The sequence below is a fragment of the Dromiciops gliroides genome, chromosome 1, assembly GCF_019393635.1.
Source record: "Dromiciops gliroides isolate mDroGli1 chromosome 1, mDroGli1.pri, whole genome shotgun sequence".
NCBI classification, from domain to species: domain Eukaryota; kingdom Metazoa; phylum Chordata; class Mammalia; order Microbiotheria; family Microbiotheriidae; genus Dromiciops; species Dromiciops gliroides.
Window position 1 is genome coordinate 97,179,424 of NC_057861.1, and position 15,519 is coordinate 97,194,942.

The following is a 15,519-nucleotide window of genomic DNA, read 5'->3' on the forward strand; positions in this document are numbered from 1 at the left end:
ATGATGAAGAGTCAGACACAACTGAGTAACAGTTTTTATGTCCGCTTCCCCTTGTATTAAGGATCCAGGCCTAAGCTGAGGAAGGGGCCTGGTCATTATTTGTTAGGTAATTGGCATATTGCTTTAATAAAATGATATATTTAGAGGATCGAACCTTTGTTTTCCACTCACCACAGTTTTCCTTCTACTACATCATTTTTCCTGGTCAAACACCAACTGACAGTGGTGGGGTCAGGGAAAGCAGGGGGGCTATTTGCCCAGAAGTGTGCTGGGTGATTGGTGGCACCAGAAGGAAAAATGCATTGAGGAAAATGAAGTATTCATGATAGATAATCTCTTTCAAAGAAACCAGACTCACAATTATATTTTCTTTTTGTAAATTTTTTTATTTACACATCATGAATTGTGACCAGGTTATTAGGGACATAAAGATGTATGGTATAGTAACTGGGCAGGGAGGAGAGCTTGGTAGTTGTGAGATATAGCTAAACATAATGTAAGTCATTCATCCTAAATATTATATTTTTGTCATTTGCTGTAGCTAGTCTGGCCCTGCTCAGGGACACTTGGTGGTGCCTCGATCCCCACAAACCCAGGGCTAAGATCCTCTTCTGCCAATGGCTTCTGGCTCTCAGTTTCATCTGAAGCAATAAGAGAAACAGAGAATGATGTGACAATTCAGAATCAGACTTGGAAGAGAACTAAGGAGAGAGAATGTTAGAGTTAGGAGAGACCTGAGAACATAGAATGGTAGAACATAGAACACTGGCTATGTCAGAGCTGGAGATTATACAGTCTGGCATCTCATCTTATAAATGAAAAAACTCAAAACTAGAAAGGACAAGCTGTCACACAGCTAATAAATGGCAGATCCAGAATTCAACCCCAGGTCTTCTGATGCCTCATACTAGACCCTTTCCACTAGCTGGACTCCAAGCCAACGCTTTCTACGATCTGCTTCAACATCCAGCCAGGCAGAGCTGAGATCTGGCTCCTAGCCCCTTGAGTGGATTAGAAGCCACCCTGCCCCTTGGCAACAAAAGCAAAGGACCTCAGATGCAGCTGATGAGGCGGCCAGCATTTCTGGGGATGGAGCCAGTCAGGAAGGGAGTTAGCAGTGCTAACATAATAAGGGTACAATGTGTTTGGCTTAAATTAACAAGGTGTCATTAATCTTATCTACCCATCAAATACTCAGTGGAACTCACTTGTTTGGTGAAATATTTGGGGACTTCTCTGCCCTCTTCTCCACCTCCTCTTTCATAATCTCATAGGGAGATTTCTCAGGCTCAAACAAGGTCAAACAAGATAATATTTGTAAAGTGCTTAAAACTCTATATAAATGCAATTTATTATTATTATTATTATTATTATTATTATTATTATTATTATTATTATTATTATTATGTGTTGATTGGTCATACTGAGTTGGAAAGGTACCCATATGGACTTGATGTGAGTCAGCTGAGGACCAACCTCCTAAGTGTGGAGAAACAGATTGTGAGGTTGACTAAAGAGTCAGAGACCATTTACTAACTCATGGAGATGTTGCAGGGACGAGAGTTTTTTGGTTTTTGTTTTTGCCTTTGTTTGTATCCTTGGCACTTAGCACAGTGCCTGGCACATAGTAGGCACTTCATAAGTGCTTGTTGACTTGACTTGGTGACATATTAACTTAACACACGTTTGAAACTGATTCCTACACCCACTGCATTTACCTGTAGATGTTTTCAGTGTCTGGATGTACTTGGACCAGAAAGAACATTCAGCTTTTTTCAGTCCCTGGTGATTTGGAAGTCCAGGGCTAAATTCTTTATAGTTATCTCCATTAGCATGGGGAAGGAATTCTGGCCAGAAGGCTGTAGTCTCTGGTACTTTCCTTGAGAAGTCATAAGGATAATTGGGATTTCTGAAAAAAAAACAATGGGAGTCAACCACTAAGGATATTAGAGATCATCTGGTCCAACCTTCTCTTTTTACAGATAAGGAAACTAAGGCCCAGAAAACTGATTATGGCTTGGGTGTGGCCTGAGGCTGCTGGTTTGCTAGAGCTCAGGAGTTCTGAGCTTCAGTAAGACTAAAGTCAATCTGTGTCCACACTAAATCTAGTACCAATATGGTGAGTCCCCAAAAGTGGGGCACCACCTAGCTGCCTAAGGAAGGGTAGACTCGTCTGGAATGGAGATGGAACAGGATAAAGCTCCTGTGCTAAAAGAGATTGACAGTGGATTGGAACAAGAGTGGCCACTGTGCTTCCAACCTAGGTGAGATATAGTGATGAGTCTCTGAAAAAGAAAAAGAAAGGAGGGAAGAAAAGAAAGAAGGAAGGAAAGGAGGGAGGGAGAGAGGATGGAAAGAAAAAAGGAAGAGAGGGAGGGAAAGAGGAAGAAAATAAGGAAGAAGGAAGGAAGGAAGGAAAGACGGATGGCAGGTGAAAATGACTTGCTCTAGGCCAGATAGCAACAGTGGTCAGAGAAACAGGACAAGAGCTAAGGCTTTTATATTATACTATTTATCAATCATTACTTTCTGTAAGGGGGTGTTAGGTGGTACAGTGGATAGAGTGCTGGGCCTGGAGTCAGGAGGATATGACTTCAAATCTGAGCTCAGACACTTATTAGCTGTGTGACCCTGGGCAGGTCACTTCACCCTGTTTGCTTCAGTTTCTTCATCCATAAAACAAGCTGGAGAAGGAAGTGGCAAACCACTCTAGTATCTTTGCTAAGAAAACCTCCAAAAGGGGTCATGAAGAATTGGACACGACTAAAAAGAATAAACAACACAACAAACCCTCTGTAAACCTGTGGGAATTTTATTCTCATACTAGCTCATTCATAAAGCTGTTGCTGAGCTAAACAGGGGAATATTAACTTCATGATGTATCTAATTTTTCCTAATTTTTTGTTTGTTTGATCTTATATCTGGGTCACCATCTGTCAGCGAAAGAAAACCTCAGAATTGTCAGTTAGAGCATGAATGGGTGTGACATAGAGGATTTGAGACTTGTCTTTGTCCTCTGAAAACCAGCAGTTCCCATGATATGCCCAGGCTGAGAGGGGGCACTGAGGCAGGCATCGCAGAGACCATCCTGACTCTGACTGGCTACTGAGGACAGGGTTAGTCTGGGAGAACTGCAATGGGACAGAGGCATAGGGGTGCCCTTTGGCCACATGGGAGGGTTGCATGCTTACCCTGTCTTGATGAAGTTGGTGAAATACTGCATTATTTTCAGTGACAGGCTTTTTTCTTCCAGAGTAAACTGCTGTTCATACTGAGGATGGAAGGGTAGCCCAAAGGCATATTGGACATCAGCCAGCAACTCCAGGCTGAAACAACAGATTTTTTTAAAAGCATATTAAACAATTATGGTATATGATTATAATTGAATTCTATTGTACTGATCACATCAGATAATATTTGTAAAGTGCTTAACACAGTTCCTGGCATATTTGTTTTTGGTGTTCAGTTGTGTCTGACGTTTTGTGACCCTCAGGCCCTTCTGTCCTCCACAGTCTCCTGAAGTTTATCCAAGGTCTATGGAGTTTTCTTGGCAAAGATTCTGGAGTGGTTTGCCATTTCCTTCTCCAGTAGATCACCTTTTGTCAGAATTCTTCGCTATGACCTGTCCGTCTTGGGTAACCCTGCTTAGCATAGTTCATAGTTTCATTGAGCTATGCAGGCCCCTCTGCCACAACAAGACAGTGACTCATGTGGGGCCAGGCACATAGTCAGTGCTATACAAATTCTTCTCCCTTTCCCCTCATTGTGTCAGAAGAAACAATAAAGGGGAAGGTTTTACAAAAATCTCGGAATAAACTGACATAGTGAAGTAAGAAAAAACAGAATAATGTATACTATTGGAACTTTATTATAAAAAAATGAACAAACTTGAAAGATTTAATGACTTTGCTCAGTTCATTGGCAGTCATGATTCCAGAGGACCAATGACCAAACATTCTACCCATTTCCAGAGTGAAAAGTGATGAACTCAAGATGCAGAATGAGACATATTTTGAGACATGGTCAATATAGGAATTTGTTTTATTTGACTATGTATATTTGTTAAAAGTGTTCTGTTTTTTCTAGGTTTTTTTTTTTGGAGGGGAAAGATAGGATGGAGAAAATTCTTATTAGTGAAAAATATTTTTTTAAGAAGAAGCAAAAGTAGGATGAAAACGTTTCAGTGGAAACTCCAGTTGGTTAATGATTCTCATTTTGAAAATTGTTTCCAGTCATTTTTATTCAGTGATTGAATTTTATCAACAAATCAGTTGATTGATCAATCAATCAGCATTTTTTAATATATTCACAATGTGCCATGCACTATTCTAGGCGGTGAGGATGTAGAGATAAGAATGAAACAATTCTGATTTTCAAAAAAGCTTATATTTTAATGGGGGAGGTGACAAGTATGCATATAAGTAAATTTCAGTTCTGTTGTTTTTCAGTTGTGTCTGACTCTTTGTGATCCCACTGGGGTCACTGCTTCTAAATGCCAGGGCCAGAGCTAGGATTCATGTAGTCAGACCTCCAAAGTACTTTCTTCGTTTGTTTGTTTTTTCGTTTTTTGGGGGGGGGGAGGTAATTGGGATTAAGTGACTTGCCCAGGGTCACATAGCTGGTAGAGTGTCTGAAAGTTCTTTCTTTGTAAGGTTTGTGCTTAGCACAGTGCCTGGAAAAGCTAGTTGACTGACTCACAACAGGATAGGTTTACCTAGGGCTTGGAGTAAATGATCGCCAAGGTTACTTCCTACTCACTGCAACATTCTGTGGTTCTGGGAACCTGTTCTTCACTGAAATCCCCTAAAACTCTAGCTGTTGGCTGAGGACTTCAAGATGTGTCTCAACCTTTGTTACTGTAAGTACTCTTTTTTGTTGTTTTTACTCTTTTTAAAAAATAAACCACATTACCATTGTAGTCTGATCTAAGAGATCTTCTCTCTCAAGTAGAAAGAGCTCCGAAAAAGAAAAGAAAACAAAAGAAACAGCTCGCAAATACAGGCAGGTGGCCATCTGTACAGGCAGATAATATAAGAGTAATCTAATCTCATAATAACAACTCACATTTATAGGCTGTTTCCCTTACAACTATCCTTTGAGGAAGGTGGCACACACATTATTATTTCCATTTTTATAGATTAGGAAACTAAGAGTGAAAAGATAAATGACTTCCTCTGGTCACACAGGGGTCACACAAAAGTCAGGATTTGGCTAATCCCATGGTTGAATGAATGAATGAATGAATGGATGAATGAATGAATGAATGAAAAAACACATTTACTGAGCTTATACTCTAAGCCAAGCATTGTCCTACATGCTAGGGATACAAACAGGAGAACAAAAATATTCCCTGCCCTTGAGGTGGTTTTGTTCTAACACATCAGTAACAGAGCTCAGAACTGAACACAGGTACTAGGGCTGCCCAGGTAGGTAGTGTCATAGTCATTTAGTACAAGAATACAGACCTGACCTGTGAATTCATGAGTATAGGGAACTTCTAAGATGAAAAAACTCCCTCGTTTCTCATAGGTCGGCACCTTCTCTACACTTTTCAGCCTTAGAGAATTACCTAGACTGGTCCAAGGTCATACAGCCAGGGTATGCCAAACCTAGGTCTTTCTAGCTTCTAGATGATCGTGCTCTCTACCCACTATGCGACCATGCTTCTTTATGCAGTACATTTGTAAATTAATCGAGAGGGAATAATGAAGAGGAGGAATTATAGTTTAATGGAAAGAGCACTTGCCTGGTCCGAGTTCTACTTCTAGCTGGGTGTGTGAGCCTGAGCAGCCCCCATTATCTCCTGAGGCTTCACTTTCCTCATCTCTAAGATGAAATATTTGGAAGAGACCATCTCTATGAATCCTTTCAGTTCTAACACTCTACTTTTTCTATTCTAGGTCCCTTTCAGTGTGCTGAGTTCCACTTGAGCCCAGAAATTTTGTATTCTAAGGTCCCTTCCCATACTAACATTGTATAATATACAAAGGAGATCAGACAGGAAAGCATCATGGGGATCTTAGAAGAAACAATGGCAGGCAGGTTATAAGCATGTCTGAGCATGTCAACTCTCCCCTCAGTAAACTCTGGTGGCCCCCTATTCCTCCAAGATTCAATATAAAAGCCTCCATTGTTAAAGCCCTGCTCCTTCCTAGCTTTCTAGTCTTCTCACTACACTCAGCTCAACGAACTCTGCAGTCCAGTGACACTGACCTCCTTGACAGTCCTCCAATTTGATGCTCCCATCTCCCAATCCTGGGCCTTTTCACTGGCTGTCCTCCATTACCTGGGATTCTCTACCTCCCCACATCTGCCTCCTGGTTCCCCAGGCTTCCCTCAGGTCTCACCTCTTCTGATAACACTTAAGGCTACTGCCTTCCTGCTGTGGATGTTCCCCCATTTGTCCTGTGTGTAGCTTCTTGGTACATAGTTGCCTGCATGTTTTCTCCCCCCTTCAGTTATGAGATCCTTGAAGGAAGGGATGGTAATTTTGCCTTTCTTTGTTTCCCTAGTGCTTAGCACAGTGACTTGCACATGGCAGGAGCTTAATAATTGCTAGTTAACTCACAATCAGCAATATGATTAAAGGTCCATTTTTGTTAAAAAGAGGTAAACTATTTTGTGTCGGTAGAAAAAGAAGTGGGAAAGCAGTGAGACAAATGGCATACTGAATGTTTCTCTGCTAGTGTGTCAGGAAGGGGGCTATCTCCCTCTTAGGTCTTAACCACCTTGTAGTCATTTTATATATATACATATATCAATGTATAGCCATACATATATATGTATATATATAGTTATATTAAGATCTTTATATCTATATTTATGAAAATAAACATAGATTATATATATCTGTATCTATAAAAATATCTAGATCTATAGATCTATATGTATAGTTATCAAAATATCTATAGCTATTGATCTATATATACATCTAAAAATCTATATCTATACATCTACATGTATATCAAATATATAAATCTGTCTCTATGTATATCTATCAACTATCTGTATCTATATGTATCTATCAATATCTAGCAAAATATCTATATAGATCTATAGGTATATCTATAAGATTTAGATCTATAGATCTATATGTATATATCTATATAAAGTTGTTTCCCCCACTAGATCCCACCTGAGGGCAGGAACTGCTTCACTTCTGTCTTTGTTTCCCCAAAGACTTATCCCAGTGCCCAAGACAGCAAAGCTGTTCCTGGGACCAGAACCCAGGCTGTCTGAGGGCTCACGGCCCAGGCATATCAGGCTGCTTTGGCAAACATATTTGGTCAGAGACGAGTCTCAGTTTCATGATTCCTCAACCCTGTTATGAAGCAAAGTCCACAGAGCCATTGACTCTGAACGTCTTATACTTTCCAATCTTGGCTTCCACTTGTCAGGAAGTCTGTGGGAAGAACAATTTATTGGACTTTTATAAAAAGCTGAATCTGATATGTCATCACCAATAGAGAAGTACATTTCATTGACTGAATGCTGACCCTCTCTTCTTCCTGTGACCTGATTACATATCATCATTCTGAAGCAATTTCAAAATCACTCAAAAGGTAATTTAGAGGTTATCTAAGATCACCCCATCATTTTACTTACTTGGGAAATGAGACAGAGGATGTGAGATGTGAAAAGTCTTACAGATGGTGAGAGGGAGAGAGCAACAAGCAGAGTCTAATGGTGACCCCTTGCCCAGTGTTCTTTCCATTGAAATTTAGTTTTTTTGAGGGGCTAGGCCCAGAGGCATGGGACAGTCTTTGAAGGGAGGGAGCATTTCATTATCTTTTCCTCCTTTGACCTCACGTAAAATTTGATTCCAAATCTCAAACACTTATCACATTCTTATTGTTAAGAAATGATGATGGGTATTTGTGGGAGGGCCCTATTCCCTTTGCCACTAGATGGTAAGCTCAGTGAAGGATCAGGGACCATCAAGAGGGATATATGGCATAGTGGATAGCTTGCTTGACTTGAAATCATTTAGTCATGGGTTTAAATGCTGTCCCTTTCTTTTACTAGCTGTATGACCACGGGCATGTTACTTCATCTTGTTAGTTGCAGTTTTGTCATCTGTAAAATGGAGATGATACCTGTATTACTTACCTCACAGGATTGTTGTGAGGTTCAAGTGACAGAATGTACATAAAATGCTTTGCAAAGAGATTACGTGGCAGTTATTGTCACATATTGCTCACTTTTGCAGTCCAATCAGCCCTGGATATAAAACTTGACACCTAGTAGGTACTCAATAAATGTTTATTGAATTGTATTTTCAGTTGTGCCACAGACTGATGGGCAGAATGCCTCTGGAAGAGGCAACATGCCGCATACGAGGTAGTAGAGGAGAAGCACATGATGCAGAAATTAAGGGAGAAGGAACTTCAGCCTGGCTCTGTCATTATCTAGTTGTATGAGCTTGGATAAAGAACCATTTCTCTGCGTCTCAGTTTTCCAGCTATGAAATGGAAAGACTGTACTAGACGACCTTTAACATCCCTTCTGACTTTATATCTATGGTCCAATTCAGAAGGGGGAGATTCAAAATGGAGGAGATATTTGAGGAGAACCTGGAGAGGTTGTGAAAATGGGAGGAAAGGGTTAAGAGACTGGAGTGGCTGCAAAAATGTAAAAATAAAAACCGTATTTGTGAAATCTAGCCAGGCAGGGGGAAATAAGGTTTCTTTCCTCTGCCCCATTCACTCATCAGTTATTAGTCAAATTAAGCAGTCTCCTGCAGTTTCCTGTAAACCCTGATATCACACAATCCTCATATAACTCTGTTTAGCCAACGTCTACTCCGATTGTCCTACTCAGTCAATAAGTTTAAGAAACAGCATTAAGGAGAAGCAAATGCAGCTTTGGCAAGGTTGGAAAGACCAGAAACCAGGGCAGAAAATGCTAAAGGATTTGTGAGAGGCCTGAATGTTACATGAAGGTCAAACAGAAGACAGGCCCTGAGTTTAACTAAGCTGCCCACTCTAGACCAGGGCTTCTTAAAGTTTTTCCACTTGAGACTCATTTTCACCCAAGAAATTTTTATGTGACCCCAGGTATATAGGTATATAAAATAGGTGTGCATAAACTTTTACTGTTGCCAAATATTTTGTGATTCCCACATTCAGTTATACTACCCACAATTTAAGAAGTTAACTTCAAATGAAAGCCCTTCACTTAATAACATTTTCACTAATTATTGAATGTTAATTATTAACATAATCATAACTGAGAGGTCATATGGTATCCAGAGAGTTGGCTGAAGAGTCAGGAAGTCCTGGGTTGAGTTCACATTCCATCCCTGACACCTACTGACTGTGTGACACTGGGCAGATTACTCAACCTCTCAATGTCCCAATCAACAAGTTAATAAACACTTAGCCCAAACAATAATCTAAGTCAATAACTTACAAAGAAAATGTCAATCCCTACTGGTAAAATATATAATATTAATGCTATTTTACATGTGTCTCCTCATAAGCTGACTAGATCCAACAAGGACCTTATTTGGATCTCTCTTACATATTTCAAAACTTTTCTATCTGGCCATTTGAGCTAGTTTTTAAAAATTCACCACTTGGTCACCTATGCTATCACTTGCTTGATGTAGCTTTAAGTACTTGTATATAAAAGTTCCTCTAGAAGAGTCTAGGGCTGCTAATGTGGTAAAGCGGTATAGCACCAGGCCTGGAGTCAGGAGGACTCATTTTTGTGAATTCAGATCTGGCCTCAGATACTAGCTGCGTGACCCTGGGCAAGTCACTTAACCTTGCCTCTAATCTTCGTCTGTTAAATGATCTGGAGAGAGAAATGGCAAACAACTCCAGTACCCTTGCCAAGAACACCACAAATAATGTCATGAAGAGTTGGGTATGACTGAAAATGACTGAACAGCAATAAAAATCTAATTCAGGTTCTCATTGGGATATCAGGGTGATCCTGAGTTCTCTAAGGTAATACAGCAGAATGAAGCCTCTGTAGGTCTTCTGGAAAGACTTCACGTCCCAGCCCGCCAATGGACTATGTGTCTGTTATTCAAGGACCAACCAACTTAGTCTATGGGGAAGAATCTGCCCAGGAGTCTGGTGAGGCATTGGTGATTCTTGACATGGACAACAATACCACCTGGCCCTTAGTACTGTGAACACATTCTACTTCCACAATGAGGCTGGAATAATGACAGAAGAGGGGACTCAGGCTGGAATGCTAAGACTTCTTAGGCTACCTGAAAACACTGAAAATACTGGCTTGTTTATAGGAAAACATGGAAGGACCCAGAACAGGAAGGTTGAAATAGCATTAACATAAGGAGCCCTCAAACAGATGAACTCCACCTCAATACCTTTTTGTTATTGTTTAGACATTTTCAGTCATGTCCAATTCTCCATGACGCCATTTTGGGGTTTTCCTAACAAAGATACTAGAGTGGTTTGCCATTTCCTTCTCCAGTTCTTTTGATAGATAAGGAAACTGAAGCAAACAGGGTTAAGTGACTGCCCAGGGTCACACAGCTAGTAGGTGTCTGAGGCTGGATTTGAACTCAGGTCTTCTTGACTCCAGGCCTGGTGCTCTATCCACTGTATCACACAGTTGTTCTTACCTAAATACCTAAGTATCTAAATAGGCTATGGATGAAAAACCAAGGCAAGCCAGAGGCCAGAGTTTAAAGGATGCCAGTTGTCCAAATTTCTGAGATAAAATCAGATTCCATTAAGAGGGAATTCCAGGGGGCAGCTAGGTGGCGCAGTGGATAGAGCACCGGCCCTGGATTCAGGAGGAACTGAGTTCAAATCTGTCCTCAGACACTTGACACTTACTAGCTGTGTGACCCTGGGCAAGTCACTTAACCCTCAATGCCCCGCAAAAACAAAACAAAACAAAACAAAACAGAGGGAATTCCAATTGCCTGACCACACCAGACTGACTAACAACTGGTGCTAATGGGCTGATGAATATATATCTTTTAAGAAAAAAACCATGGATGGAGCCCAGTCTTCCTTTGAAGAAAGGGAGGAACAAAAATGGAATAAACAATTCAGGAACATCATGTCTAGCTAAATCTTCTCCAGGCACAGCATTTCAGAGTTAGGAGAGATCTCAGCCAAGTTGCCCCTCCCACCCATACCTGAGAAAGAATCCCTACCACCTATCCAAAAGATGTCATCCCAGCTTATCTTTAAGTTTTCCAGGGAAGGAGAACCGACCCTTTCCCCAGACAGCCTATTCTATCTTTGGGTAGCTCCAATCGTTAGGAAGGTTTCCTGGACATCAAGCCTCAATTTGGCTCTTTGCAGCTTCAGTCTGTAGGTAGGAGGCTCTCTAGGGCCAACTAAAACAAGTCTCATCCGTTGCCTACATATCAGCCTTTCAAAGACTTGAAAACAGCTATCACGTCTCCAGAGTCTTTTCTTCTCTTGGCCAAACATTCCCAGTTCTTTCATTGGATGCTTATATGCATGAGCTCATGGACCTTCACCATCTTGGTGACTCCTTTTGGGATGAAGGCTGAGTTTTTGCCTTTCTTTGCATCCTCAGGGCTTGGTGCCTGGCATATAGTGGTTAATAAATACATATTGACTGACTGACTTCCAAAAATGTGGTGTCTAGAACAGAACACAGTGTTTTAGATATGAGCTAATGAAGGCAGAGGACAGCCGGACTTTCACCTCCCTCTTTCTGGATCCTGTGCCTCTCAATGCAGCCCAAGAATCTTGTTCTTGCTGTCGTTAATTCCTTATGATTGATAAAGAATCGAAGAGCTGGGGGTGGGAGGAAGGCAACTCAGCTCCATGAAATGCATTTACTTCCTCACCAATAGCCATCAGCTCTCTACTGCTTCCTCTAACAGAAGGATGGAAACAGGAATGATTAGATCAGCTGGAAAGAGCAATTGAATGCCTGTTGGGCTCTTCAGGCTTATGCTAGGGGGCACTTCATAGGGATGTTGTAAAGAGAATTCCTTATCGGGTGGAGTTTGGAAAAGAAGGTCTTGAAGGTTTTGTTTTCCCTCAGTTTTAACATTCTATCATTCTATGAAACCTCTGAAACCCTTTCTATCCCTGAAATTCTGTGATTTGGTAAAGAATTTCAAGCCAATTTGCCATCATATCTGATGTCATTTCAGCTATTTTTTTAAAATAGATTTTTATTAATAATTTTTCTGAATATCACCAACATTTTCAACTATGTCCTTTTACTGTCTCCCTTCCCCCACTCACAGTGTCATCTCATAACCAATAATTTTTGAAAAGAGGAAGGAAAATAATGTTCAGCAAAACTAACAACCTAGCAAAAAAATCTAACACAATAGATTCATGGTCCTCCACCTCTGCAAACAATCAAAGGAAGATGTCAGCCTAGTTTTTTTTTTTTTTAAGGATTGGAGAAAAGTACTTAATAACAAAACTCATTTCTGTTTCCATCTCCTCTAGATAGCCTTCCTGGATGACTTGAGCCCACAATGATTTCCCTCCCTTTCTAACCAGCTACTTTTGCATATAAATACATTCCAATTTAGGAGGTAACTCAGTCTAGAGTCAGTAAGACCTAAGTTAAAATCGGTCTCAGACAGCAAGTCATTTAACCTCTGTTTGCCTTAATCCATTGAAGAAGGAAATGACAACCCCCTCCAGTATCTTTGCCAAGAAAACCCCATGGACAGTATCATCCATGGGGTCACAAAGAGTTCATGACTGAACAACTAAACAACATTGTAACTCATGTTATTTTCTAATTGTCTCGTGTATAAATCTTGTCTCCCCAACCAGATGGTAAGCTCCTTGTGGACAGGGACCATGTGGTATGTGTATTTCTTTGAATCAGAAAAATCTGGCTTCATATCCTAGTTCTACTACTCTTAAGGGTAGCTTCATAATAAAACAAATTTATAAAGCACCAAGCTTCAACTAAAGAAAAGGAGCTATAACTAGAGTTATATTACATTGAGAGTCAATTCATCAATTTATAGACTCGCAGAGTTAGAAGGGACCTCAGAGGCCTTCTACAGCCACCAAATCTGACCAAGAATCCCCTCTACAACACAGCTGAAAAGGAGTCACGGAGCTTCTACGCGAAGACTGCCAGCGATGTGGAGTTCACAATTGTTAGAAAGGTTGGTCCAAATTGAAATCTTCCTCTCCTTTCTTCAACTTCTACCCATTCTTCCTGTGAGAAGTATCATCTTTTAGTTCAAAAGACAATGACAGGGGCAGCTAGGTGGCACAGTAGATAGAGCACCGGGCCTGGATTCAGGAGGACCTGAGTTCAAATCTGGCTTCAGATACTTGACACTTACCAGCTGTGTGACCCTGGGCAAATCACTTAACCCCAATTGCCTCACACACACAAAAAAAGACAATGACAGACAATCAATAAAAATAAAGGGATAGGGAAGCTGGTCAATAAGATTATCCATAGGTATGCCTTGGACTAGACAGCAAATTCATGGAATTATAGACATGAGGGGTCTGACTGAGCCTCAGAGGTCATATCATCTAAACCATACTTGAAATAGTAATCCATTCTTCAATACAGCGTGCTTCAAAAATCTGAATGACTTTTTAGGCTGTCACAGCATGACGCTGTACTAAGACGTAAGGGATATCCTGTGTTTTCTGTGCTGGAAGGCCTAAAGTAACTTAAAGATCATAGATTTAGTGCTGGAAGAGAACGTTGAGGTCATCTAGTCCAACCTCTCATTTCGCAGTTGAGGAAACAGGGGCCCATAGAGGTCAGGTGACTTGTCTGATGTCACACAGGTTATAAAGTGGTGGAACAACTGAACCTAAGGTCCTCCCACTGCGCAGCCAACACTCTTTCCACCGTATCACATTCTCAAGGCAGTCCATCACGATCAGACAACTACTCCCAACCTTTCTTCTCAATTCTGTTTTGAATAAGTCTAATTTGCCTACCATACATCCTTTCAAATATTCAATTCAGCCACTGTATCTCTCCTAATTCTTTCTTTCTCTTAAATCCTCAAGACCTTCCATGGACAAAAGTTGAAATTCTCTTACCGTGTTGGCAGTGCTTCTCTGGTTGGGCTCCATTTTGTCCATTTCCTTTATAAAATGGGGTGCCTAGAACTGAATGCAGTATTCCAGATGGAGACTGAACAGTAGGACTATTGTGTGTTCATTCTGGATACTTGGCCTCTATTAATGTCACCCCAGATCACAGGAACACTTTTAGCTTCAGCGGTATTTCTCTGATTCATACCGAAATTGCCGTCTACTGTGTTCCTTATGTTTCCAATACTCGACATAACAATATTAGTTGATCAATAGGCATTTATTTCCTATGTGTCAACCATTTCAGTTGCAGCTGCCATTTATTTCCTTCCTGTTATTCACTGCTTTTCATATGAAGATGAACATTCTTTTTCATCATCTCCATGGTTGGTGATTTGAGTTATTTCCTAGCAGTGGGGAAGGTTTGCTCTGAACCATTCACACTCTTTGGCTTGGTTTCCTGAGAAACCAAAGATACTCCTCTTAAAGGCAGCTTGCTTGACTGCTGAACTATGTTGTTTTCTGAGACATAATAATGCCAGAAATAAATTATTGCAATCCATAGACATGGGAAGTTGTTTTCTTCTCCTTTACATGAAGACAATTGGCTTGTATTACTATTGAACTTGGCTTTTAGCCCCATGTTCTAATTAACTGTACTAGTTCATAGAGATAACATCAATAAGTTTTCTCAGATTCTTGGACACAGATACAATACACATTTCCTGCTCTGGATCGCTTTGGACCCCTTCGTTAGACTGTGGGACTTCTGGGAATAGTTGTATCATTAGGGCCAGATGAAATCCAACTAAACAAAAGAAGGCCTGATGTATGGTTTTATAACAAACATAATTAAACAATTGAACAAACATTTATTAAGCACCTAGTATATGTAACGCACAGCGTTGGGTACTACAGATCGAAGCCATAACAAAAATATTAGTCCTTGCCCTCCACGAGCAGAGAGACATGGTAGGGTACTTCATCGCTGCCTTGTAGAATACCTTGATTCTTTCACAAGGCTGGTCAAGCACCAACTCCTACATGAAGTCTCCTCAGCTAATATATTTATATCTCTAGCTCTGTCTCTGTCTCTATCTCTATCACTGTCTCTGTCTCTAACTTGGTTTCTGTCCCTGTCTCTATCTTTATCTCTAACTCTGTCTCTATCTCTGCCTCCCTCTTTCACTATCTCTATTTCTCTGTCTATCTCTATTTCTATCTATGCCTATATCTATATCCAAGGCAGCTAGTTAGCACAGTGGATAGACTGCTTGGCCTGGAGTCAGGAAGACATGAGTTCAAATCCTGTCTCAGGCACTTACTAGCTATGTGACATCAGGCAAGTCACTTTTCATCCTGTTGGCCTGTTTCCTCATCTGTAAAATGAGCTAAAGAAGGAAATGGCAAGTCACTCCAGTATCTTTGCCAAGAAAACCCCAAATGGGCTCATGAAGAGTCAGCCATGACTGATGAACAAGAACATATCTATATTTATTTATGTGAA

The 15,519-nt window shown here is 40.6% G+C and overlaps 1 protein-coding gene across 1 annotated transcript in view; it reads right to left on the reverse strand.

Moving 5' to 3' along the window:
- Positions 1-415: 415 nt before the first annotated feature.
- Positions 416-15,519, reverse strand: part of TG (thyroglobulin) — a 395,662-nt gene continuing 380,558 nt past the window's right edge. Inside the window, 3 exon segments of the mRNA XM_043991635.1 lie at positions 416-641; positions 1,719-1,909; positions 3,192-3,326. Of these exon segments, the coding sequence (XP_043847570.1) occupies positions 529-641; positions 1,719-1,909; positions 3,192-3,326 (439 nt within the window). The 3' untranslated portion in view covers positions 416-528.